This window comes from Capra hircus, chromosome 5 (assembly GCF_001704415.2).
Source record: "Capra hircus breed San Clemente chromosome 5, ASM170441v1, whole genome shotgun sequence".
Lineage (NCBI taxonomy): Eukaryota > Metazoa > Chordata > Mammalia > Artiodactyla > Bovidae > Capra > Capra hircus.
In genome coordinates, this window is record NC_030812.1 from 59,529,617 (window position 1) to 59,557,295 (window position 27,679).

Genomic DNA, 27,679 nt, shown 5'->3' on the forward strand with positions numbered 1-27,679 from the left:
AATAATTGTGTTATTTGTTCTTACAGTGTTGAAAAGGATCAGAGATGACTAAAGAAAAAGAAACCTTTCAAGCAGTACAATTAGAACAAATTTAATTTTTTCTTCCAGTTTTGTTGGGCTATCACTGACATACAACACTGTATAAGTTTAAGATGTACAACATAATGACTTAATTTACATACATCATGAAGTGATTACCATAAGAAATTTTGTGAACATGCACATCTCCTAAAGATACAAAATTAAAGAAATAGAAAAAATGTTTTTTCTTGTGATAAGCACTCTTAGAATTTATTCCCATAGTAACTTTCATATATAACAAATTTAATTTTGGATTAAAAATTAAACAAATGAAGATTGTGATTATACTTCTTGATTCAGATATGGAAGCGCAAGAAATACCTGCAGATGTTAAATAGTATTACCTCTAGATAAATTCAGAAGACAGATCCAGAAATCATAACATGAAATAAAAGGAGTCTGGAAGTAGAAAAGAAATACATAGAAAAGTAATCATCTTTCTCAGTCCCAAGCAGGATTAATGTTAGAATATGTATGTGGACACATGTTGGTCAAATTCCTGAAATCCAAGGATGAGGACAAATCTGAATATTTGAGACTGAAAGAACAGGTTACTTATTTGCAATAGAAAGAGAATCAATTAACTTCAGACTTTTTATCAGCAACACTAAAAGTTAAATTCCTGGAGCAACATTTGTAGAATCCTGAGGGAAAAAGGATTAAGGCCTGTAAATTAATAACCAGGAAAAGATATCATTCATTTGTCAGGGCAAAATAAACATTTTCAGAAGTGCAGGCATTTAAAAAGTATTCCATCCATGTATTTATCTGAGAAAAACACTTGAGGAAATACTCTATCAAATGACAGTTGGTTCAGAACAGAAATCCCAAGATAGGGAAAGATGAAAAGGAGAGGAATAATGGGAGCAACGAATCTTGCAATATATGTATTATTAAAAGTAAATGGATAATAATGATGTGACTAGGATTTTGTAATATAAATGCTAAATAGGGAGTCTTGAAATAGAAGAGTCATCCATGGAAGAAAAACCTATTAGTAACCTAGAGCCAAAGCTTCTATCCTGTTTAGGGTTGAGGGAGTGATGAGCAACTATAGATTCATGGTGCATGTGTGTTAAAAACACACATAGTGTAAAAGTACATATTGTATAACTTTATTATTTTCTTTTGAAAGAATATGAATATTTAAAGATGACTCAGGAATATGTAGGCATGAGCTGATCTTTAAAACACTGTAGGACTGTTCTAAACTGTCAAGAAGCAAAAGCACACAGAGGAATGGCAGGGAGGAAAAAAGAACGAAAAAGTGGCAGGGACGAAACATGGCTAATTTAACAAAAGTAAGAAGAAGGAAACTGAGATTGTATTTCAGATGGAAGGAATAAAATCAAGTACATTAATTACTTCACTAAGCGTGAATGAACTCAAGAGACAGAGACTGTCAGATGGGCTGAAAAGTTAGATTCAAATGTGTATGATTTCAAAACACCCTGTAAAACAAAATAACAAGGAATTTGAAAAATAAATGGACACAGATATTGGGAAAATGTAAACAGAAATGAAGGAGGCATGACAGTTTTCATATCTGAAAAAGCAGAATTCAGGGTCCAAAACATTAAATGGATAAAGAGAGACATTATGTCCATCCAGTCTGTTCTGTTGATCGCCCTTTTCTGTTTCTGGATGGCCTCTGGCACTTTCCAGTCATAAGGCAGTCTCATTGTCAAGTATTAAAGATCAGGTCTGAATTAAAACAAAACTTCATTTTTTATAACAGCAAATTAAAGGAGAAAAACAGGTTATATGAAAACACTACAAAGGCACTGGATAAACCTTAGCAGCCTTTCCTAATAAAATTTCTAAGTAGGTTAGGCATAGAAGGAAGTTATTACATAATGATAAAGACATTTACCAAAAATTTTTAGCAAATATCATACTAAATGGCAAGTTTCTGAAGTCATTTCTTTAAAATCAGGCACAGGAGATATTGACTCTTAATACTCTGATTCATTATTTGTAGAGATTCTGTCTCATGCAACAGATAAGGGCATGAAATAATTTTGTAATATTAGAAAAGCAAAATTTGTCTGAAATTGTAAGGTCTCAAAAAACACATGAGAATCTAGCAAAAGATTACTAAAATTAAAAAGAGAATTTATAAAGTTACATAAGATACAAACGTTTTTATTTTTAATATGAACAGTAGCCAGGACAGGGGAAAATATACCACTTGTAATGATAGACAGTATTTTAAACTTAACAAAATGTTGAAGAACCTAAATAAAAGAAGTGTGAAATCTTACTGAAAGACATAAAATAAGATCTGCACATATGGCAGGCCACACCAAGTTCTTGAATAAGAAGACTTACTGTAATAGTAAAATAAATGTTTCCTAAAATAATATTTACATGCAATGCAGCTTTAATCAGAATCCCGATGTTTCTTTGAAAGTGATTAGAATTATTTAGAAGTTCCAGTAGGTATTAAAATTTACCAAAAGTTCACTCCAGTGAAAAATGGTCTTAACAGAGTAATGGGCAAATAGATCAGTGGAATAGAATAGAGATTCTAGGAAAAACTGGCCCTGGGTCTACAGGAAGGACTTAATATAAGACAAAGGTGGCATTCAGGTTCATTGAGAAAATGATAATTTATTAATAAAAGGTGCCGATATTACTGTTCATTTGAGAATAAACAAAGCCAGAGTCCTTTCTCATACCATAAACAAAATGAAGTCCAGATGGATTTGAGGATATTTGGTTGTCCTTGAAATCATGGGAGACCTTCTACAACAGGGCACAAAATTCAGAAGGTACCAGGAAAAGTAGATAAATAGATTACATGATAAGTAAAAAATAATTGTTTATGGCAAGATACTATAAATAAGCTTCAAGGCAAGTATTTTTTGAAAATACAGCAGATTCAGGGTTATTAACATTGATTGCCTCAGATAGTAATCAATATGAAAATAGGAAATAATGTCACAGTTTGGGAAAAGAAGAATCAGACTGATTTTTAATTATGGAGGATATGATTAAATATTTTTGTCAGCTTAAAAAGTGGAACAGTGAACCAGTACTAGATGATGAATGGCCATCTAATGAGGTCAGAGAGGAGCCATCGAAGGGTTTCAAACCTGGGAATGCTGTAATGAAATTTGCATTTAGAAAAAAGAAATTATTCTGGTTGTGCAACAGCTAATCATTAGAGGAGAATAAGACCTGAGACAGGAAATGAGTTAGAGGGCAAGAGATGATAAATGAAGCTAGTGTGGAAAACTGGGAGATAGAATTGAAAATGTTTCAAGAGTTGTTTATCAGATGGAATTGAATAGAGGGGGATTGCGGAGGGAGAGGGAAGAGTCCCCAATAACCCAGATGTCTGGACAGTTGGTTGAATGCAGTTTGTTGAACCCTGAGTAAGAAAGGGGGAAAAGATAATAGGTTTTGAATGTATTGAATTTTGGGGCATACAAGATATTCACAGAGGTGAGAATTATATAATAAATTCTCCAAGCCAGGCTTCAACACTACGTGAATCATGAACTTCCAGATATTCAAGCTGGATTTAGAAAAGGCAGAGGAACCAGAGATCAAATTGCCAACATCCATTGGATCATAAAAGCAAGAGATCTACTTCTGCTTTATTGACTACACTAGAGCCTTTGACTGTGTGGATCACAACAAACTGTGGGAAATTCTTAAAGATATGGTAAAACCAGACCACCTTACCTGGCTCCTGAGAAATCTATATGTAGGTCAAAAAGGACCTACATATAAGACTGGACGTAGAACAACTGACTGGTTCCAAATCAGGAAAGGAGTACATCAAATCTGTATATTGTCACCCTGCTTATTTAACTTATATATGGAGTACATCATGAGAAATTTTGGATTGGATGAAGCACAAGTTGAAATCAAGACTGCTGGGAGAAATATCAATAACCTCAGATATGCAGATGACACCACTCTTATGGCAGAAAGTGAAGAGGAACTAAAGAGCCTCTTGAAAGTGAGAGAGGAGAGTGAAAAAACTGGCTTAAAACTCAACATTCAAAAAGCTAATATGGCATCTGGTTCCATCACTTCATGGCAAATAGATAGGGAAACAGTGAAAACAGTGAAAGACTTTATTTTGGGGGGCTCCAAAATCACTCCAGATGGTGACTGCTGCCATGAAATTAGAAGACGCTCCTTGGAAGAAAAGCTCTGACAAACCTAGACAGTATAGTAAAAAGCAGAGACATGACTTTGCCGACTAAGGTCCGTCTAGTCAAATCTGTGGTTTTTCCAGTAATCATATATGGATGTGGGAGTTGGACCATAAAGAAAGCTGAGCACCAAAGAATTGATGCTTTTGAACTGTGGTATTGGAGAAGACTCTTGAGAATCCCTTGGACTGCAAGGAGATCCAACTAGTCCATCCTAAAAGAAATCAGTCCTGAATATTCATTGGAAGGACTGATGCTGAAGCTGAAACTCCAGTACTTTGGCCATCTGATGCGAAGAGCTGACTTATTGGAAAAGACCCTGGGCAAGACTGAAGGCAGGAGTAAAAGGGGACAACAGAGGATGAAATTGTTGGATGGCATCACTTACTTGATGGACATGAGTTTGAGCAAGCTCCCAGAGTTCCTGCTACTGGCCCGGCATGCTGCAGTACACGGGGTCACAAAGAGTCAGACACAAATGAGTGACTGAACTGACTGATATATTGGCTTGGCCCAAAGTTTGAGTTTCCTGGAAGAACATTTGAAGCCCAAATGAACTTTTTGGCCAACCAATATTAATGTCAGAATTTTGATACTAGAGCTGATTTTTTCACAAACTGATAGGCTGGGAGAATCATCATTTCCTAAGTTTCTTCCAGCCTGATGAATAGACCAAGAAACCTGACTACTCAATCCCAGATATGAAGTATTCATTTGATATAAATATATATTTTCTACAGATTTTCTCTTAGGACATGTAAAGCCCAATTAGTCAAATGACCCTGTTTCTTTTCTCTGTTATGTTTTAAAGATTGGTAATCTTTCCAGATGGTTCAGTCTTTCTTCTTTAAGTAGCAGTATTTTTTTTTTCTAAAAGTTATCAGAATTCTAAATAAAGTGCCACTTCTGAGATATGTCATCTTGTGTTTCATTATTTTTGAGTTGTTAAAAAAATTTATTATGCCAAACATCTGGCACATTTAAAAAATTTCTGTTTGTCATTTGGTATGTTAAATAGCACTGGTTTTCTTTTTCTTTTCATTGGAAAACTTCATTCTCATTTAGTATTTTCCACTGGCATATTAAAACAAGGGGAAAAGATTGCACAGTTGTCTATAAACCAAATAGGGTGGAAAGCAAAGGTGAACGAGGTGCAAATGTTAGCTCATTTCTGTTTTTTAATAACAAAACTCATTCCCTCTCATATCAATTTTACGATGAGTTTGGACTGTTTTACTTGGTATTCAAGGCACTACTTGGCCTAAACCCCTACTGCCTTTGTAAAGTTTGTTTCACCATTTTCCTTCCCACATTCTGTCCCATAGTCAGCATTAGTTGAACACCACTGCCCTGGTCTTACAGAAATAGTTCCAGTTACTAGCCTTTGCATCAGGTAGGTCTTATCAGATATAAGCAGCCACTCACTGCTTTTCAGCCATTTATATATCCTTCACTTCCTGGGAAGCCACAGTTGTTACCTATCTTAAATTGTTATTTTTTAGTTGCTAGGTTGTGTCCGACTCTTTTGTGAACCCATGGACTGCAGTCCACCAGGGTCCTCTGTCCATGGGATTTCCCAGGCAAGAATACTGTAGTGGGCTGCCATTTCCTTCTCCAGGGGATCTTCCCGACCCAGGGATTGAACCCATGTCTCCTGCTTGTCAGTAAGTTTCTTTACTACTGACCATCAGTGGTAAAGAATCCAGTTATCTTAAATACTAACCTATTTAACCTAACAGAATACATCTACAGATAAGTTCATACAGACTTATTTATACCTTAAGAGAGTTTCCCTGGGGATTCATGGTGAATGTGTCCCCTTGTGTGATCTTGTGCTAGAGCAGGGTCTATGCAAATCAGATTGTAGGCCAGGGAAGCTTTCCTGGGTTAATGTTAGAGCCCAGGTTTTAATGACCAGGTAAAGCTGTATAAATAAGGAAAAGCTGTTCTGGGAAAAACCTCCATTGTAGGAAGGCATGAAGTCCTGACACCATGGTGAGTATCAGGATTGATACTTGATTCAATATTTTGTAAGCTGAGAGTACAACACAAGGAGATGAATACTGGAAGATGGCACTGGAGAGGGAGGTAAGGACCAGGCCAGAGGAGGCCAGATAACAGTTTGTAACCAGGAATGTGGATGAGACTGGGTGGCAGAGTGGCTCCTTCTCTTCTTCTGAGTAGAGTGTGTGCTTCCCAGGGCTCATGGAGAATCTGCCCAAACCAGCTGATCTCCAGCCTAGTTCAACATGAATGTCATGTATATCATTCACCGCTAAAAATGTTCCCCAAGATGTCATGAGGTCAGTAATTGTACCATTTCATAAAGAAGACAACCCAAGACAAGAAGTGGTGGTTACATGGCCTTTAAGAATGATTTTGTTTTAGCATGGCTCTTTTAAGTGGAAATATTTTTTAATAGTTAGCTTACTATACCAAAAGATGTATGTCCCAGCTGTGCTGTGCTGTGCTTAGTCGCTCAGTTGTGTCTGACTCTTTCTGACTGCATGGACTGTAGCCCACCAGGCTCCTCTCTCCATGGGGATTCTCCAGGCAAGAATACTGGAGTGGGTTGCCATGCCCTCCTCCAGGGGATCTTCCCAACCCAGGGATCGAATCCAGGTCTCCCACATTGCAGGTGAATTCTTTACCATCTGAGCCACCAGGGAAGCCCCAGAGATAACAAGAATTTGTTACTGATGAGATTCCTGATTTTTCATTTGTTTGTTTGTTTTTGATCCTTTATTTAAAGTACTGAAATCATACAGTTTGAATTCTAGAGAAATATACTTACATAGCAAAAACAGGGGCATTACATCCAAAACATGAAACTTACAAATATAACAAGGATTTGTTACTGATGAGATTCCTGATTTTTCATTTGTTTGTTTGTTTTTGGTCCTTTATTTAAAATACTGAAATCATACAGTTTGAATTCTAGAGAAGTATACTTACATAGCAAAAACAGGGGCATTACATCCAAAACATGAAACTTACAAATTTCCAGAAGATGATACATGTCACTTGGAAATAGATGTGAATTTCCAACAGAGATAATTAATATTTTTAATTAGATCCTGCGTTCATGGAAGGAATATGACCTGGCAGTAATGATTATAAATTATGGAAAAAAGGTGTTGGACATCTCATCAGGCTGCAAATCTCTATTTGGTACTACAGACCTAGAGGAAATGCAAGAAGAGGTAATTGTTTATTCTTTGTGTCTCATCTTTAAACATACATTATTTGAGTTTTATGAGAGGTCATGTAGTGTTAGTAAATATGTTAGATAATTGATCAGTTTTTAGTTTGTCATATTTACATAAAAGAAGATGAATGTATAGTGAAGAGCTTCTTTTTTCCTTCATTTTCTTTCAATTTTAATTACTATCCAGAAAATGAAAAGGTCTCTATGCTAGAATATTGAATAGCCCCCTGTTTCTAGTATTGATAATCAGTTAGGTGTTGATAGAGAGCTTCCTATACCCAGGTGGACATTAGACCGAAAGCCCTCAAAGATCTCTCCCAGGCTGAAGATTTTTATTATTTTCGGTGGGTCACTGAATGCAGTAAATATGTCAGAGCTTTTTGCTCTGCCCCAGGTAGATTTCCTGAACTTCTTGTGACACCTACATTGTCTTCTTTATGAGGCTTCTAATGTTTGAGATAACTTTTAAGTAAGACCCATGCTGCCTCCAAGCATCGGTCTTACTAGATCTTTATTGCCTTTTCTTGAAACTAGGTGGTTAAATGATTTTGTAGATAGATCAAATTTTGAAACATTGTTTAGTTTATCCGATTTCTGAGGTATACTGGGAACCGCTTGCAGCCTCTTTTGTGATCAGGATTGGGGTTGAGACTATGACCTCTAAGCCTGATTCAATTGGAGTAGCTCTATCTCTATTATATGTGGAAAAAGCTTAAGAAAAATCCCATGGTTTCCCTGGATGAATATTTTTAGCCATAATACTTTTTTTTGGGTGTGTGTGGGGATTTTAGAGAAAGTTTAGATTAAGCTGAAAGTGACTTGAGGATTTTTTCTTCACCAAGTCTTGTCCACTCTCAGAGTCCATCAGCCAGCCCCTTCATGTCACTGAGGCCTTGACTTGGCCCTGCCCCTTCACATCATGGCAGGACAGGACCCCGTCCCTCTTTCCTTGGAGCCTTTAGTCCAGCAGCAGGTTGTGATACTTCTTTCAGAGTTAAGACTGTGGGGATTGAGAATCTAGTATCTAGTTTATAGAAGTCAGGAATCATTGTAAGCATCTGGGGTCCCTCAAAGCCAAAAGACCTTGGGAGGTCTATTTTTTCAGAGGGTGGGAAACATGAACCAGTCAGTTCTCAGGCTCAGACAGATGAAAACATGGTGGGGAGCCTGAGTGCAGACCCACCAATTCTTAATCCACTAATTACTGATCATGTTACCTTCAATGAAAGGCAAAGTAGCAAAAGCAATTAGCTTAGTTGTAAGGAAGTTCCCTCTGGAGCAAGAAAAGAAAAGAAAAGGATACATTTCTGAAAGCATTTTCTTTTGAGGATTTTGAGAGCTGGATCTTCAGATGCTCTCAAAAAGCTGTGTGTAGCGGGGAAGGGGCTGCTTAGGGGAGTAGAAGTTACTGGGAAGAAGGGAAAGGGAAGAGAACTATTTTGGTCAACTTCCATAAAACACTTTGTATTGTGTCTGGCATTTAGTTAGACTACAATGGGTTGCTATTAATTAATTATTAGTATATTTAGCCATGTGTATTCATAACTTTAAAGAATGTTATTTGAAAATGACAGTTCTTGAAACGTTGAAATACGTTCTGACATTTAACCAATGTTTCTAGGGTTCTTCCAAGAAGTCTTGCAAGAATAAGAAGCCACAGCAGGTATTAGTACCAGAAAAAATAAATGAACAGCTGGTTTTATTGGAGACACATCTACTCAAACTGACAAAGCAATGTAATCTATTACTTTTCTTTCTGTATACTTCTGTTTAGCATTTTGTTGTTTTTTTTTTAAATAAGAAAATATTTTGTTAAAAGGATTAGAATGAGATTAGCATTTGGTAAGCCCTTTAAGGTTTATGCAGTGGTTTTACATTATGTCCTTAATCCTAACAATACTCTGTTAATAAGGGATTGCTAACCTGATTTTTACAGATGTAGCTCATAAAGATTAAGCGGTTTATTTAGGATTACATAGTTGGCTTGGATTTGAGCTTAAAGCTTCTCATTCTAAAGCAGTTTCTCAACCTCGACAATATTGCCAATTTGGGCCAGATAATTCTTTGCTGTGGGGGACTGTCTTAGACATTGTGGATGTAAAACCGCATCTCTGGCCTTTGTCCAGAGATGCATAGCACACCATCCCCTCAGGACTGTCTTCCCTACCCCCACCTCCCTGCAGCCCCAGCTGTGACGCAAGTGTTGGCAAATGTATTGTAGAAGGGGAACACAACATTGAGAATCACTGTCCTAAAGGCAGAAATGTAACTGAGAAATAAAGGGATAGTGTGAGCGGTGTTAATAAACGAGTGATTTGAACCATGTGAAACACTCAAGCGAAGCACTGATTTTAGGTTGTTGTGCTGTATCGTAATTTAGCAATAGACCAAAATGCTGACACGATGATTGGAGTTTTGGAGTTTGCATCTTGGAAATCTGATTAAGAAACTGATGTAATTTCTCGTGTTGACAACTGTTCTCACATTTTTAAGAAGCAGGACTTCAGACCTTCTAGAAGAACAAAAGAATACCTAAGTTTCTCTCATTAGAAGGTTGCACTTTCGGCCCCTTAGTTTTTGGGAAGTCACTACCCTTGTAGAATTCTGTGTCCCCATCTCATCTGTCTTACTCTGTGCCTCAGTTATATATTGGTGGTTGTAATGTTTCAGAATTCCCTGACTTGAATCTCTCACTTTATTTAAACACACCCCATATCTCTGTTTTCAACTGAATTTATGAATTGAACCCAATGCTCTATTATTCTCATAACCTATAAACCTAGTTTTGGGAAAGCTATAATTGTCTGGTTACATATAAAAATTATAATTTCTTAAATTATAGAAAGGGTTCTGGAAATGTGAATTACTTATTTTCGTATTATCACCCCCTCCACATTTCACTAAGGAGCACAATGTAAAGTTACTAGCTAAACAATAGATTCAGTAACAAAACAATAATAAAAATAACAGTTTTATACAGTCCTCTCTGTGTGCCAAGAACTATTTTAAGTGTTTTATTCATATTAAAACTTATATAGTCTTTATATAACAGCTATATGAAAAAGGTACTATTATTATCTCATTCTAAAGATAAGGAAAGGGAGGCACAGAGAAGGTAAGTAACTTCCCAAGGTCTCATATCTAAGATGTGTCAGACTTAGGGACTTCCCTGGTGGTCCAGTGGTTAACACTCCATGCTTCCAATGCAGGGGGTGGGTTCAATGCCTGGTCAGGGAACTAAGATCCTGCATCCCATATGCTGTACAGCTGGAAAAGAAAGTATCAGCCAAAAAAAAAGAATCTGATTTCTGTGTCTGATGTTTGTTGATAGACAATAGCTGTTGAGTAATAAAGACTCATGCTTTAGAAATTCTTCCCCTGTTTGGTAATAGACTCCTTGGCCTTTAGGGGAAAAATTGAAAGGAAAATAATTGAATTATTGAATCTCTTAAATCTCAAAAATATGTAATTTATATTTTAAGACAAGAATTTAGGACGTCTAAAGTGTTTACTTGGGTATTTTCCTATTTTTCACCCTCCACCAAAGGATTTTCATTTTTGGTTATTGATATTAAACAGAACCAACAACTTACTAATTCTTTTTAACCTTAGATATTACAACTGAACTCTCAGGAGCAGAAGATCCCATATTTCTTTACCCTATAGTTTTAAACTGGTCGGTCAAAGGTGCTGTGAAAGAAGGTAGGTTACCTTGTCATACATATGTTGCTTGCTCACCTTACTGCTAAAGATCTTTTATTCCATGAATTCTGTTGCTGGCAGAAGATTTCAGGTTCTTACCCATTCAGAATAAACTAGACGCTTGATTGTCAAGTAAGGAAAGAGACCAAAATAGGTGCCTGATTTAAAATCTGAAAATGCGGAACCTTTATGTTGACTTATTTTGGCAGTAATTGAGGTTGTGTTGTTATGAAGCTTACAAAAACTAGGAACTGAAAAATGTGTTAGTGATTTTTAAGCTCAACTGTGAATAAATAGCAGCATTATTGTTTATCTCAGAGTGAAATATAATAAAAATTAAGATGACTAGTTATTCTGGCACTTATCAACAATATATTTTCCCCCATCTAGTCGTATGTTTCTTCTGATGTACTCTGCATAGAAGTTAAATAAGCAGGGTGACAATATACAGCCTTGACATACTCCTTTTCCTGTTTGGAACCAGTCTGTTGTTCGATGTCCAGTTCTAACTGTTGCTTCCTGACCTGCAGATAGATTTCTCAAGAGGCAGGTCAGGTGGTCTGGTATTCCCATCTCTTTCAGAATTTTCCGCAGTTGATTGTGATCCACACACTCAAAGGCTTTGGCATAGTCAATAAAGCAGAAATAGATGTTTTTCTGGAACTCTCTTGCTTTTTCCATGATCCAATGGATGTTGGCAATTTGATCTCTGGTTCCTCTGCCTTTTCTAAAATCAGCTTGAACATCTGGGAGTTCACAGTTCATGTACTGCTGAAGCCTGGCTTGGAGAATTTTGAGCATTACTTTACTAGCATGTGAGACGAGTGCAATTGTACAGTAGTCTGAGCATTCTTTGGCATTGCCTTTCTTTGGGATTGGAATGAAAACGGACCTTTTCCAGTCCTGTGGCCACTGCTGAGTTTTCCAAATTTGCTGGAATCAAGATTGCTGGGAGAAATATCAATAAACTCAGATATGCAGATGACACCACCCTTATGGCAGAAAGTGAAGAGGAACTAAAAAGCCCCTTGATGAAAGTGAAAGTGGAGAGTGAAAAAGTTGGCTTAAAGCTCAACATTCAGAAAACGAAGATCATGGCATCTGGTCCTATCACTCCATGGGAAATAGATGGGGAAACAGTGGAAACAGTGTCAGACTTTATTTTTTTGGGCTCCAAAATCACTGCAGATGGTGACTGCAGCCATGAAATTAAAGGACACTTACTCCTTGGAAGAAAAGTTATGACCAACCTAGATTACATATTCAAAAGCAGAGACATTACTTTGCCAACAAAGGTCCGTTTAGTCCAGGCTATGGTTTTTCCTGTGGTCATGTATGGATATGAGAGTTGGACTGTGAAGAAGGCTGAGAGCCGAAGAATTGATGCTTTTGAACTGTGGTGTTGGAGAAGACTCTTGAGAGTCCCTTGGACTGCAAGGAGATCCAACCAGTCCATTCTGAAGGAGATCAGCCCTGGGATTTCTTTGGAGGGGATGATGCTGAAACTGAAACTCCAGTACTTTGGCCACCTCATGCAAAGAGTTGACTCATTGGAAAAGACTCTGATGCTGGGAGGGATTGGGGGCAGGAGGAGAAGGGGACAACCGAGGATGAGATGGCTGGACGGCATCACTGACTCGATGGACGTGAGTCTGAGTGAACTCCAAGAGTTGGTGATGGACAGGGAGGCCTGGCATGCTGTGATTCATGGGGTCTCAAAATGTTGGACACGACTGAGCTGAATCGTATGTTAGGGAACTTTTAGGAAATCTGTCAAACACTGAGATATTTGGAAAATAAATGAAAGTTAGACTATAAAGGAATGTTTAATCATAGGAAAACAATAGTCTCACCACATTTACTCCTATACATTTTTTAAAAGTAAGAGATCTAGAAAGAAATTAAGGGACCTCCCTGGCAGTCCAGTGGTTAAGACTCCAGGCTTCCAATGCAGGGACCATGGATTTGTTTTTTTTTTTTTTTTTTATTTTGTTTCTTTTTTTTTATTTTTTATTTTTTATTTTTTTAAATTTTAAAATCTTTAATTCTTACATGCGTTCATGGATTTGATTCTTTGTTGAGGAACTAAGATTCCATATGCTGCATGGCATGCCACTCCCCCCCCCAAAAGCAGGTTAATAAACTTGCCTGTTAGAACAAAATGACTAATAGCAATAGTATCCTTTCAATGCCATTAGCCAAGTGTATTGGTGATTATACATGAATTTCCTTGTTTTCACAGTTATGAAATTTAAGCAGAGACCTAGATTCCTCGAATTCTTTACACAAGTTATGCAAAAATGTATGCATGATGAAAAATTTCAACCTATGTTGGAGATAACAAATCCTGTCTATGACTTCTTGAAAAGGTACTGTAATATTTGTTTTATTAGCATTAACAACTTTTAAAAATGAGTAAACTTGTTCCTTAAAGATACATGGTGTGAAAATGTGTTAGTCGCTCTGTTGTGTCTGACTCTTTGTGACCCCCTGGACTTTAGCCCACCAAGCTCCTTCATTTATAGAATTCTCCAGGCAAGAATACTGGAATAGGTTGCCATTTCCTTCTCCCAGGGATCTTCCTGACCCAGGGATGGAACCCGGGTCCATCCTGGGTCCAGGTAGATCCTTTACTATCTGAGCCACCAGGGAAGCTCTAAAGATTTATAAGATGGATGAAAAAGAGAGTGGAGTCTATGCAGTTAAAACAGGCATCTAGAAGGTAGTGAGTATCTGTGTCTGGGTAAATAAATAAATACACACAAAAATGTTTGTGCACCTGAACTAAAGAATAACAAAGCATGTTCATATTTTTAGTAGGAAATAAATTATCCCTTTTGCTATTGAGACATGATGGATGATTGAATTTCTAGGCCATTAGCATCTCTCACACAAACTTTGGGGCCCAGTCATTAATTTTTTCATCCAGTTTAATTGAGATATGATTGACATGCAGCACTGTATAAATTTTAAGGTGGATGACATAATGATTTGGCTTATGTACATCATGAAATGATTACCACAGTGGGTTTGGTGAACATCCATCATCTCATACAGAAGCGACATTAGAAAAGCAGAAAAATTTTTTTTCTTCCTTGTGGTGAGAATTCTTAAGATTTACCCTCTTAAAAACTTTTATTTATAACAAGTAGCATGCATGTTAGTTATCTTTATCATGTTGTACATTACATCCCTAGTTGTTCTTTACCTTGTATGTGGAAGTTTGTGCCTTTGGGCTATCTTCAGTAATTCCCCTTCCCCTTCTCTTTGATGTAGTCCCATTTGTTTCCTTATGCTTTTTTTTTTTTCTTTAAGGTGTCTACAACTTATTTTAACAAGTTAAAATGATTGCTTACTTTTGCTTTTGTTTCCCTTGCCTGAGGAGACATATCCCCCAAATATATTGCTAAAATTCATGTCAAAGAGCATACTGCCTATGTTTTCTTCTAGGAGTTTTGCAGTTTCAGGTTCTTCCCTTTAAGTCTTTAATTCATTTTGAGTTTATTTTTGTGTATGGTGTGGTTTTGAAGTCTGGTTTTGGCCATGTACTACTATGCTTTTCTAATTCTCTACAGTAGCAAGCAGTCATTCCTTGGGGCTCTCATGTGTATATGTGAATGGAGTTCCTCAAATAGAAGTAGTAAAACTTTAAAGTTAACCCTTTTATTCACTAAGCCCAAATGGCTCTCTCTGCCCCAAAGGAAAACTGTGTTTTGTGCCAACTAGTTATAAGAGATGCCAAATGAATTCAGCTTTTCTTCCAATAGTTGGGTTTTGATTTTAAACTGGACATAGGTCTAATTTATCTCATTGTAGGAAAAACATCAATAACACAAGATCTACTTTAAAAATGTCAAAGAGGAACATTCTCATAAAAACCTACAGGAAAATATTCTTCCTAAAATAGGCACTTCATTTATTAGAACAAAAGCTTGAAAAACATGTGCTTCATATTTTCAAAAGATGAAAGAGGAAATTACTTTTGTTACATGAAAGCAGGCCATTGTAATGAGAGAGCTGGGCAGAATTAGAAAGCCCCACCAAATTAAATAAACAATAGCCAAAATGAGAACCATGGAAGCTGTAAATAATATTCTTGATACCAAAGAAAATCAGAAGTCACTTTCAGTGTGCAGTAAAATTTGGAAATTTGGAGGGCTGACCATGGAGGTCCAACTGAAGAAGAATAGATAATCTGAAATAGGAAAACAGAGTAAGTGTTTGAGACCAGTGGTACAACAAAAGATGTGAGTTTGGAGACTGAACAGTATAAGTGAGTTCAAGTCAAAGGTAATGATTTCAATATTTAAGGCTGGGCAGATGTTCTAGGATGTTCTTCAAGTTAAGAAATACAGAGGAGGGGCAGAAGTAAGTCCTTGATTTCTACTTTGTTGGCAATATCTATTTTCTTTTTATATTTGTATGCTTGACATATTTTGCATGAAGAAACTTTTTTTCTACTTCAACAAATGTGCAGCAATATTTTCTTCCAATTTTTTAGTTTCACAGTTTAGATTTCGTGTTTTAATCCATATGGAATTTATTTTGGTGTAGGGATTTAGATTAAACTTTAGGGTTTTTTCTCTTTAAAATTTTAATTATTTGTCTTGGGAACATTTAAAAGTAATCTCTTTGTTACTTATTTTTAATGCTACCTTTTCACATTGGTGATTGTATTAATGCTTATAAATCACAATGAAGATAATTTCATGAATTTTTATGTTCTAGATAACAAAAAATAAAAGTATATGGAAATAACTGATGAAAAGAAGGCTAATTTAATAGAAAATAATGATATTGAGAGTTTAACATGATACTTAAAAAGAGATAAGGACACAGAAAATGTATATAAGTAATAAGATTAATTTAATATATATAGCCAACTGAGACTAAACACCCTTTATATCATAGCACTTATTAAATTTTAGAAAAGTAATTTTTAAACTGCAAAATAAATCTCAATAGATCACCTAGTCTAAAATCTGTAAAGATCACAATCATACATTGCAATTCATACAATAAAACTGAAATAGTACAACAAAATAATGACTGGTATATATAATTGTATATAATTATAATATATAAAAATAAATCTAAAAGTATAAAGCATGAAAATCATGCTAGTGAGAAGCCTAATATCAAATGTATTCAAAGCAGTAAAAACAATTTTTTAGCTTTAGAAGCTTCTGTTACTTACTAAAAGAGAAAAATAAAATTAAATTAGCTTTTATTGAACTCGAGAAATTGGTAAAATAACAAAATAAATCTAAGACAGCAGAAAGAAGAAACAGAATAAATTGAAATTAATCAATTATAAAGTGGTTTTAAAATAGTCCAATGGTAACTGTAGGTTTAGTCTTTGAAGATATGAATAAATTAGGTAATTTTCTGGCCAACAAAATAAGAAAAAGTGAAATGTAAGTAATCCAAAGAGAAAATAGTCATAAATTTGGAAGCTGTTAAATTTTAGAAAACAATATATGTAATTTAACATGAATTAGTTTGAAAATCTAACTTAAAGTGATGATTATCTGGAAAATTTTTAATTATATGAATTTATTGAAGCAGTAAAAAATTTGGAGAGATCAAAAACTTTTTAAGGCAAGTTCTCTCATAGGAACAAATAATTTTGTTTTGCATAAAGCTACTTCAGGGCTTCCCAGGTGGCCCAGTGGCAAAGAATCTACCTGCCAATGCAGGGGACACAGGAGATTGTGGATTTGATCCCTGGGTGGGGAGGATTCCCTGGAGTAGGAAATGGTGACCCACTCCAGTATTCTTGCGTGAAGAATTCCATGATCAGAGGAGCTTGACAGGCTGCAGTCTATGGGTCACAAAGAGTAGGACATGACTGAGCACACACACACCTCAGAGTGTAGTTGTAGTTTCGTTGTAAATTTTTACAGCAGGCTCTGCTAACACATGTGTAAAAAGAGAATAAAAAAGTAGAAAATTAGGGGTTGACTTTATTTAGAAATATACCATATCAAAATAAAACACTAGCTTATAAATTTAGCTGTGAGAATATAGATTTTGTTCTCAATATATCATAAGAAGTCTAAATATAATTATTACTAGTGGTCAAAGGAGTCTTTTGTGCTGGAAAGTCATGTCATGAAGTTCAGCTGCAGCAATTCCTAGCAAATTAGGATTAGAAGAAGATCTTCTGTTAAAATATGCAGTACCACACAGAAACCTATTATTCCTCCTATCTTTTATTAAAAAATATCATTCTGAACATTATTGGCAGTGCCTTAAAGTAAGAAATAGACATTAGGATTAGAATTCATGTGATTATCATATGATAGGGTTCCCAAAACGTTTGCCAAATGAATTCCAAGGTGAAGTACTCAGAAAATAGAAGGATTGATATCTGCAAATTATTATTATTTTTAACTTAACAAGTTAACTAAAAACTATCAGAACTAACAATAGAATTCCAGAGGATGGGTAGATGCAAAATCAGTGCTTTACTATGTCAACTAGAAAGTATAATGCAAAAATGATTCTGTTGTTTTGAAGTACAGGATTAAGTTTATCAGAAATTGTGAGGGGATTTAGGCTAATATAAAGAAGACCAACATCTTTTCTAAGAGGTATTAAAAAATGACTGGAATAAATGGAGAGACATAGTACATTATTTGATGAACAGATGGAATATTGTAAAGATTTCTATTATTCTCAAATTAATTTATTGGTTTAATGCAATTCCAATCGTATTAGTTTGTATGAAACGGGCTAGAAGAATGAAATATATTTAAAGAATAAAAAAGGGTGAAAAGAGAGGCTTTTCTGTCAGATAAAGTATAACAGAGTTGTGTTTATGAATTAAGCAGACAGTCATTGGAAATCAATGTTTTGGGTCAGAAGCAGGCATGACGTATGTAACCAAAACAATGAATAAGCCATGAAATCAAAGATCAATAACACTGATTATATGAATGTTTAGAAATATTATTTTTCATAACACACCATCAACAAAATAGAAAGCAGTCAGAGTGAGGAGAAAGCGTTCTATGAAGAGGTGGAGGAGGGGAGGAGTTTACTCAATGGAAGAGCGTACCGCAGAGCATGGAGGAGATTGCTGAGAGGATTGGGAAGAGGGGGCTCCATAACCTCCTCTTCTTCCCAGTTCTTTCTGGGATAACAGCAGCAAAAGCATTCTGGTGGGGTGGGAGAGAGAGGAGGTAGAGGAGAGACCAGGCTGGTTGGAAAACAGCAGGCAACTAGGCTAAGAATGTATGTAGCAAAGCACAGAAGAGATTCCCAAGTCTCCCACTGATCAATGGTCCAATCTTTGTGTTATAGTTCAGGCAGACAAAACATTTGCCAAAATGAATGCCAGCTAGGGGAAAGGGAGAACATTTAATACTGTTGGACGTTGGCATCCATTCTGCATCTGGGCATTCAGCCAACCATGGATCAGAAATATTAAAAAAAAAAATTCCTGAAAGTTCCAAAAAAGTAAAACTTGAATTTGCCACGCTCCCGTCAACTATGTATATAATATTTATGTTGTATTTACAGTTATTTATACAAAACTGAACTGATACAGAATTTGCATTGCAATTTACATGATTTAAAGAGATGATTTAAACTGTATAGGAGGATGTGTGTAGGTTATATGTAAATAGTATGCCATTTTATATAAAGACTTGAGCCTCCTTGACTTTTGGTATCTGAGAGGGTCCTGGAACCGAGCCCCCGCGGATACCCGTGGATGAGTGTAGTAATCTAAAATGCTTAGCTCCTGTTGATGTCCGAAGGTGGTAGTGGCTGGGAGCTTGCACATGATGGAACTAAAGGGACTGAAGTCTGTTAGAAGCAAGATATCCTGTTTAGGGTCACTCGGTTTTAAAGGAAAGTGTTCACATTTTTTTTTTTAGTTCGATTCTATTCCTTCTACATCATATTGATACTTCAGCTCTCATCACATTTGATGCTATGATTTACATTTTGCTCTTTTGAGAGGCTAGCTATTCCTTGATGGGACTGAGAGTATCACAGTCTCATTTATGCATGGAATGCAACCAATTTTGGAAATGCTTCTAGAATAATTTCAGTGACATTACTCATTAAAGATTTATTACTTTGGGGGTAGTTTTGCAAATTCTTGCATATCCTTATAACTGACTTTATCTTTTTGTAATAGGAGGAATGAGTCCCTTCTTGGAATAAAAAAACTGAAATACAAGGATACTTTTTCTAAAAAGGCCATCAAACCTGTGAAGAAGTACAGAGCCGCAGTAGTGGAGATTGGAAAAGTAAGTTTCATATAAATTTTGAATTTTCAATTAGTGAACTCAAGAGATTCATGTATCTAGAGATGGTTGGCTGCACTATAATTTATTATAATATTAAACAGAAGATAATACCAATAAGCATAATCTTATAATTATACAATATATTTTAATTCTTAAGTTATATGGATATTTTTATAATCTTCTTTTATCTACAGTGGTACTTCTGTTACTTCTGGTAAATAATTTTAATTGAAGGACATAAAGAAATCACTGTTTTAATGTCAAGAGATATGCATTAGAATACAAGTAAATTACATTGTACTCAGATTTGTGTTCAGATTTTAATTTGTAACATTTTTGTTATCTCCTGTGTTAAGACTACAGAAATGAAGCCCAAAAAAAAAGCTAAAAGAAAGGAAACTCTAAGAGAATTTTTGCATAAAAATCCCTTTATTTCTGAAATGCCGGAGCATGAAAGGTATTTATTGATTGATTAATTAAATGTTCACTTGAGGGTTACGTGTTTTGCACATTATTTTAGGCACCAGGGATACACTGGTAGACACAACAGATAGGATCACTGCCATCAGTGAGCTTACATACTAATAAAAGGAACATAAAATAAACAAACATGCAAATAAGCAAGAAAATTTAGAATTTTGATGTATTTTATAGAATAAATGAACAGGATGATATACTAGAGAGTGACTGTCCTAGGGTAGAGTGGTGGCTGCAGTAAATTAGATTAAGAGTGGCCAGGATGTCAAACTGGTAAATTACTTCTAACTATTGGCAGATGATGTTCTTGTTTATAAAACTAAAACTATAATACTTATTGGGCTTCCCTTGTGGCTCAGCTAGTAAAGAATCCACCTGCAATGCAGGAGACCTGGGTTTGATCCCTGGGTTCGGAAGATCCCTTGGAGAAGGGAAAGGCTACCCACTCCAGTATTCTGGCCTGGAGAATTCCATGTCATGGAGTTGCAGAGCGGGACATGACTGAGCGACTTTCACTTTCATAATATGTACTGCAGTGTGTTTAGCTTTTGTTGTTATGAGTATACAGTTTTGATTCTTTATATCGTTTACTTTCATTATGTAATGTCTTCCTTTACTTGCTTAGTGCTTTTGATTGTAATGTTCAGCATATAAATATTAATGAAACCACTCTCACTTTCTTTTTGTTTGCATTTGCCTCACAATCTGTTTGATTATTCCTTCATTTTCTTTATCTAAATTATGGTATAATTTAGGTGAATATAGAAAATAATATAAAAAATGAACACGTACTCAATATGCAATGTGCCATATAAAACATTTGGAATGCATTTCTGTCCCCCCTCTATCCCAGTAGTAATACTATCCAAAACCTGGCATTTATCATGCTTATGAGTGGCTTTCTACTTCAATTATATGTATGCCCCTAAAGAACATGTGGTATTATTTTTTATAATTTGTTTTGTCAATATGCTCTTATTCCTCAATATTATATTTGTGAGATTTTTTTCATGTTGATTTTACATAAGTCCAGTCCACATTTCCATTATGTAAACAGTGCTACAAAGGACATGTATACAAGAATGTCCTTTGTATACATGTATACATTCTTGTATACATCTGCACATGCACATTTGAAAGTTTCTGGGGTAAATACATAGGAGTGCAGTTTCCAGGATATGAACATTTTAACATTTCTAGACATTGCTAAATTGCTTTAAAATTGTCATCAGTGGTGTGTCAGGTTTCCAATATTCAGCATCTTCCCTGATACTTACTATTAGTATCAAATTTTCAAATTTTTATGGACCTATGAGCTGTGAATTTTTATTTCTTTGATTATGAATGATTTTAGGCAGCTTTTCATATTTGTTTAAACCCTAGGGTTTTTCTATTCTCAAGACTGCTTGTTTAGATCCTTTGCTCATTTACAACTTTTGTTTTCCCATTTATTTTTAAAGGTTTGGATACTAATGCTTTTCCCAGATGTCATTCATGCATTTGCATTTTAAAGGTCTTCTTTTTTAAATTAAAACTTGTAATTGTTAATGGGATCAAAGGTATCAGCATTTCCTTTTATTATTTTTGAAATTTTTTCTGAGTAAAATATTTTCTTTTTCAATGTAAACATTTGATTTTACAATTGAGAATTTCATCCAACTCGAATCAATTTTTGTGAATGGTGAGAGGAAGAGTCTCTCTCCTCTTTTTTTTAAAGTTTCATTATATCCAGTTGAATAACTCTTAATCGAATAGTCTATTCTTTCATTTTTGTCATTTAGCAAGTTGTCATATGTATCAAAGTTAGGAAATTGTCTTTGATTTCCTGTTCTCTAAAAATTTTCTTCTGAATTGCGTTCAGTTTTTCTGAATATTTCTCCACTGAGATTTTTTTTCTCTTTTAATCTGTGCAGTCAAATTACATTAATTTGTAAATGTAAACTATGTGCAGTGTCTTTGTCTCATACCTTTGACTCCAATGGGGTGTCTTCCAAAGCCAACCACTTCTCAGGGAGTTGGGACAGGAGAGTGGAGTAGAAGGACCTGGGGCTCACCTCCTCACTTGAGCACACCAAAATCGCCACTGCAGAACAACCATCAAAAAAGAAAACTGGAAACTGCCCCCAAAGATGTCCTATATCCGAAGATACAAAACCAACCAATTCTCTGACTCCAACTGAGAGAACTGAGAGACCCCCATACACCCTTCACCTAGTTTTCTCCTAGTGGTAACACCTTGTAGAACTATAGCATAAAAATTCAACTCAGTTCTATCTACCTGGAAACAGCCTTAGTCCCACAGGTTAAAGGACCCTGCCCCACTTGTGGTGCCAGCCACAAATAGGATGGCCAGGCTACACACATTTCTGTTGAGTCTATTCCAACTAGGGGGTTCCTATAACTCCTCTTCCCCTCATTCAGGTCAGTAATTTGCTAGAATGGCTCACAGAATTCAGGAAGATATTTTCCTTACGTTTACTGGTTTATAATGGAGGCAGATGATCAGCCAGATGAAGGAGTTCATAAGATGATGTCTGGAAGGGTCCTGAGCACAGGAGCTTTTGTCTCTACGGAGTTGGGATGTGTCACTCTCCTGGCACGTGGATGTGTTCACCAACCTGGAGGCCCTCTGAACTTCATTGTTAATAGGTTTTTAAAAAATCCTAGTCTGTAGTTACTCTCTCCAGAGACTGGGGGTTGAGACTGAAAGTTCCACTTACTCATCATGTGTTTAATTTTTCTGGTGACCAACCTCTATCCTGAGGCTCTCTAACAGTCCAACCCTGAGTCACCTACTAGACTCAGGTGTATTCCAAAGGAGTTCATCATGAATAACAGGAGACTCCTGTCACTCAGGAAACTCCCAAGTTTTAGGAGCTCTATATCTGAAATAAAAGACAAAGACCAAATATATATATTTTATTATAGCATTCTAGGTCTGCCCACATACATTCATTTTTTTACCTACTGATTCAACTTCTTTAAGATGAATAGCCAATTTGAGTCTGTGATATTTTTTTGAGTTCTTTTCGATGAATTCTATTTTTTAGGAAATTATCCATTTTACCAAATTTTCAAAGTTATTCATAAAATATTATATGTTTTCATGTTATCCTTTGAATCTCTGCTATATCTACAGTTACACACTGTGTTTCATTCCTAACTTCATTAATTTTTATTTTCTCTCATATTTTTGTGATTTATCTTACCAGAGGTTTGTCTATTTTTTCCCCTATTTTTTCAAAGAGCCAAATTTTGTCTTTGTCAGTCCTCTTTATTTTGTTTATCTTCCGTTCCCTTAATTTTTGTTTTTATACTTATTACTTCCCAGTTCCTTTTTTAAAACAGCTTCACTAAGACTTAAGGCAAGAAAAAAATGACTTTTCCTTCTACCCTCCTAAGTTCTCCAGCTGGAGCTTGGTAAAATTAGACTAACAGAAGAGTGATGAACAAGAGGAAAAAATCAGGAGCTTATTAACATTTGCTTATGCATGGGAGAACTCAGTGATGAGTAACTCAAAGGGATGGTTAGGATTTGGGCTAATAGGGCATCTTAAAAAGGACAATGAATTTACAGTAGAGTGACCGAGGGCAGCAAACTGTGGTAGAAATATGAGAGAAAACTAATGGAGTAAGACTTGTTTGGGCAGGTCCATCTAGGTGCTGTTTTTCCCTCTTCATGGCCCAGGAGAGGAGTTTAACATTCTTCATATTTTTCAGAAGTTTCTATTTTCCCTCAGATAAGGGCATCTCCAAGAAGGTATCCTTCTGCGTCTATTGATTCTCATTTACCTCCAGCTCAAAATAATCCTAACGCGAAAGCAAGAGCTGTCTCCTTGCACCATCCCACCCTCTCTAGCAGGGACGATGCCTCTCATTCGGTCACTTTCCTTGGCCTCTTGAAGTGACTTAACTGTCTCACATGGAAAGATCCCCTGGAGAAGGAAATAGCAACCCACTCCAGTATTCTTGCCCAGAAAATCCCATGGATGGAGGAGCCTGCTGGGCTAACAGTCCATGGGGTCACAAAGAGTCAGACACGACTGAGTGATTTCACTTTCTCAACCATCTCACACAGGAAAAAGATTGACTTTTATTTTGGAAATTATAGTTTTAATTTTTAAGGTTGAGGTATTTAAAACATTTCTGTTTGGAAATACGTATCATTACCAAGACAACCAAGTGAAGTGAAGTGAAGTGAAAGTCGCTCAGTCATGTCCAACTCATTGTGACCCCATGGACTGTAGTCCATGGAATTCTCCAGGCCAGAATACTGGAGTGGGTAGCCTTTCCCTTCTCCAGGGAATCTTCCCAACCTAGGGATTGAACCCAGGTCTCCCACGTTGCAGACAGATTCTTTACCAGCTGAGGCTCAAGGAAAGCTCAAGAATACTGGAGTGGGTAGCCTATCCCTTCTCCAGCAGGTCTTCCTGACCCAGGAATCAAACTGGGGTCTCCTGCATTGTAGGCAGATTCTTTACCAACTGAGCTATCAGAGAAGCTAACCAAAGATAACCAAACAACAGCAAAAAGCTCAAAAAACCTTGGATTAAAAGGAAGTCAGTCACCAACAAATATAGAATAACTCCACACTGAATGATAATATCAACACTGCATGTCAAAAATAGTTTCCTTCCTTCCTTTAGAATATCTGTCCTTCCAGTGCAGCAAGGTCTACCTTCCTTCCTTCCTTCCTTGTGTCCATCCATCCCTATTTCCCTTCCTTTATTTCTCTGTGTGTGTGTTGACTCAGATTCATACTTGTTATCTATTAAAGTGAGCAAAATTCTGTAACTTACAAATTGAGATCTTTTCCCCCCTTTTCAGTATAAATCAGGTAAAATGAGGCAGCAACATCTTCAACTGTTTTAAAAAAAGATTAAGTATTATGAAGAAATAAAGTCATGCCATATAAATAATTATGTAACTATGAAATTAGATGGGCTACTTTGAGATTTTGATAGAAATAATTTGAAGCAAATTGAATATGTATTGTCCTTAAAATCTGAACTATCAGCCAAAACTTGAGATATTAGTGTCTTTCAGAGCACATTGGGTATGGATGTATGAAGTTATTGCATGTAGAGTTGACTGATGTTTTATTTCCTCTTGTAGTCTAGATAATGATAGGAAAATTTTGGCTCCATTGTTTTTCTTTTCCTTAAGGAAAAGAACAGAGAATCTTGTTTAATATTGAAGTTAGTTGATGAATGTGAACATTACCTTATAATTTGGTTGTCTAATCTCAGTGGCCTTTTGGTGACAGAAAAGAAAAGCTGTTTGGTTTGGGCCTAGGACACAGACAGCAGAGAGAATTGAAGGCAATTTGTAGTGTCCTTGTCCTCAGTGTTTACCCTCATGCCTTCTTCATTGTCCTGGTTCACATTTTTAGCACTAAGGAAATCACAAATAAGCCAGAAACATTTGTATAAGGACAGTCAAGTGATTTCTTGCTGTATTTTGTACAAACAGGAATCATTCTTTGTTATAAAATGTCTAAAAGTTCTTGTAATTGCAAAACTTTCTTTTCCCTTTACAGAAATAAGAGAGCTGATGTTCGAAAAGTAGCGCATCGATTCCTGGTGGAAAACTTGAATCCTTTAATATTAAGTTATGTTAAAAAGAAGAGGTTCCATCAAATATTTCTTGAGGAGATGCCCTGGAAAGCTCAGATGAACCTGTATCTGGCAAGCGCACACTTCAACCTGCTTTTAACAAAGCTAGGGGAACGTACAAAGATAAAATTTGGTTCTTCACCAATAATGGTCAGGTATAGTATATTATCAGTGAATACTGCTTTCGTCTCAAAAACATGGATAGTATTTGTATGTTCAGGGCTCCAATGCTGATGATAACTTTAAGAGGTTCACAGAGTGCTTTGATCTTTACTGATCTTTGGTTTATTTAAAAATTTCTTATCTCAGAGTCTTTCCTAAACAAGTGCTGGATATAAGTACTTATGAAGTACTAATTTGCATAGATTTGAATGTTATTCAATATAGCTTTCAGGGGAAGGAGAAAGTGAATTTTCCAAGAGAAGTTTAATATTCATTGTATCTCTCCATGCTCAGTCTCTCAGTTGTGTCTGATTCTTTGCTACCCTATGGACTATAGCCTGTCAGGCTCCTCTGTCCATGGAGTTTTCCAGGCAAGAATACTGGAGTGAGTTGACATTTACTTATCCAGGAGACCTTCCCAACCCATGGATTGAACCTGCATCTTCTGTACTGCAGGCAGATGCTTTTACTGCTGAGCCACCAAGGATCCCCCTAACTGTATAGTAACCAAAATATTAGTAGGCCTTAGGCAAATCTGTTTCATTAGAGGTATATTTTAAGCCTCCATAGACACAGGTCATACTTTCATATATAATTTACACTTTCTGTCATTAATTCAAAAGATATTTTCCAGTTCTTGTTTATTTTTGGTTAAAGTGTTAGAGGAGATAAAATAGGACGTAAAAATATAAGATAAATACATAATACAGAATACCATGTAACCAGAGTAACTTTATGTAACCAGAGTTTTTCATTAAAAAAAAACTACTTGTTGAAGGAATTTTCTGAAGTCTGGTTATTAGTACTGCATGAGTTCACTGAACAGGGCACAGGTTTGATCCCAGTCGGAGAACTAAGATCCAACAAACTGCATGTGGTGGTGGTTTAGTGGCTAAGTTGTGTCTAACTCTTTGTGACTCCATAGACTATAGCCCACCAGGCTCCTCTGTCCATGGCAAGAATACTGGAGTGGGCACAGAATATTGGAGTGGGTTGCCATTTCCTTCTCCAGGGGATCTTCCCAATCCAAGGATCGAACCTGTGTCTCCTGCTTGACAGGCAGATTCTTTACCGCTGAGCTACCTGGGAAGTCCAGTGCAGCCAAAACCAAAACAAAACCTGCATTGAGCACTTATTAGAAACAAGGTACTGAGGTAGGCGTGAGGTGCATTCTGAGATGAACAGGATCTACAAGTTGGAATCTGGTAGAATGGCTCATAAATGTTCACAAATAATAGTCAATAAAGGTAAAAGGTGACATGCACATAAAGTCTTTGTACGTGGGAGGGAGGCTTTCTACTGGCTGAGACTACCAGAAGAGGTTTCACGGGAGAAGCTACTTGGCCTGGGTCCTGATGGACAGGCAAGATTTAAAAATGTGCAGGTAGGGAAACAAGCTTTCCAGAAAGATGGAAGAACAAGTCACAGCCCAGGTAGGAAACTCAGGACAGGAGCCCCTAGTGGTTTCACCAGAGTCTAGGGCATCTGAAAAGGAGTGGTCAGAAATGATCAGAAGAGAAGGTCGATACCAGAACATGGACAGTCTTAACTGTCTATAAATCTGAATTTTAATTTATATACCGTGGGAGATTATTAAGGTTTTTTTTTTAAACAGGGCTATGATAAGACATTTTTCTGATAGCAAAATACTGGATGGATTGGAGGAAGGAGAGGCTGATGATAGGGATATGAATTAAGAGGGTATTTATTTCAGTAATCCAGCTATAAAATATGCAGTTTGAAATCTACAAGGAACTTGAACTCAGTTTCTGTTTCTCCAGAATTTTGGTTAAAATAAAATTCTGGTCTATGTGGACTAGACCAAGTTAGCATTTAGGAAGTACTTAGATTTCTTGGGAGAAGGCAATGGCACCCCACTCCAGTACTCTTGCCTGGAAAATCCCATGGACAGAGGAGCCTAGTGGGCTGCAGTCCATGGGGTCGCTAAGAGTCGGATACAACTGAGCGACTTCACTTTCACTTTTCACTTTCATGCAT

At 36.3% G+C, this 27,679-nt stretch overlaps 1 protein-coding gene across 3 annotated transcripts in view; it reads left to right on the forward strand.

Annotated features, from left to right (window-relative positions):
• Window positions 1-27,679, forward strand: part of CFAP54 (cilia and flagella associated protein 54) — a 335,725-nt gene that overhangs the window by 104,385 nt on the left and 203,661 nt on the right. For all 3 annotated transcript variants that reach the window (XR_001918076.1, XM_013963991.2, XM_005680630.3), the window contains exons 27-33: window positions 7,328-7,456; window positions 9,083-9,197; window positions 11,074-11,163; window positions 13,406-13,532; window positions 19,316-19,427; window positions 19,784-19,884; window positions 25,444-25,674. Coding sequence is in view for 2 of the 3 variants with exons in the window: in XM_013963991.2 (XP_013819445.2) it covers window positions 7,328-7,456; window positions 9,083-9,197; window positions 11,074-11,163; window positions 13,406-13,532; window positions 19,316-19,427; window positions 19,784-19,884; window positions 25,444-25,674 (905 nt within the window). In the remaining variant the exon portion in view is untranslated. The remainder of the gene's footprint in view (window positions 1-7,327; window positions 7,457-9,082; window positions 9,198-11,073; window positions 11,164-13,405; window positions 13,533-19,315; window positions 19,428-19,783; window positions 19,885-25,443; window positions 25,675-27,679) is intronic.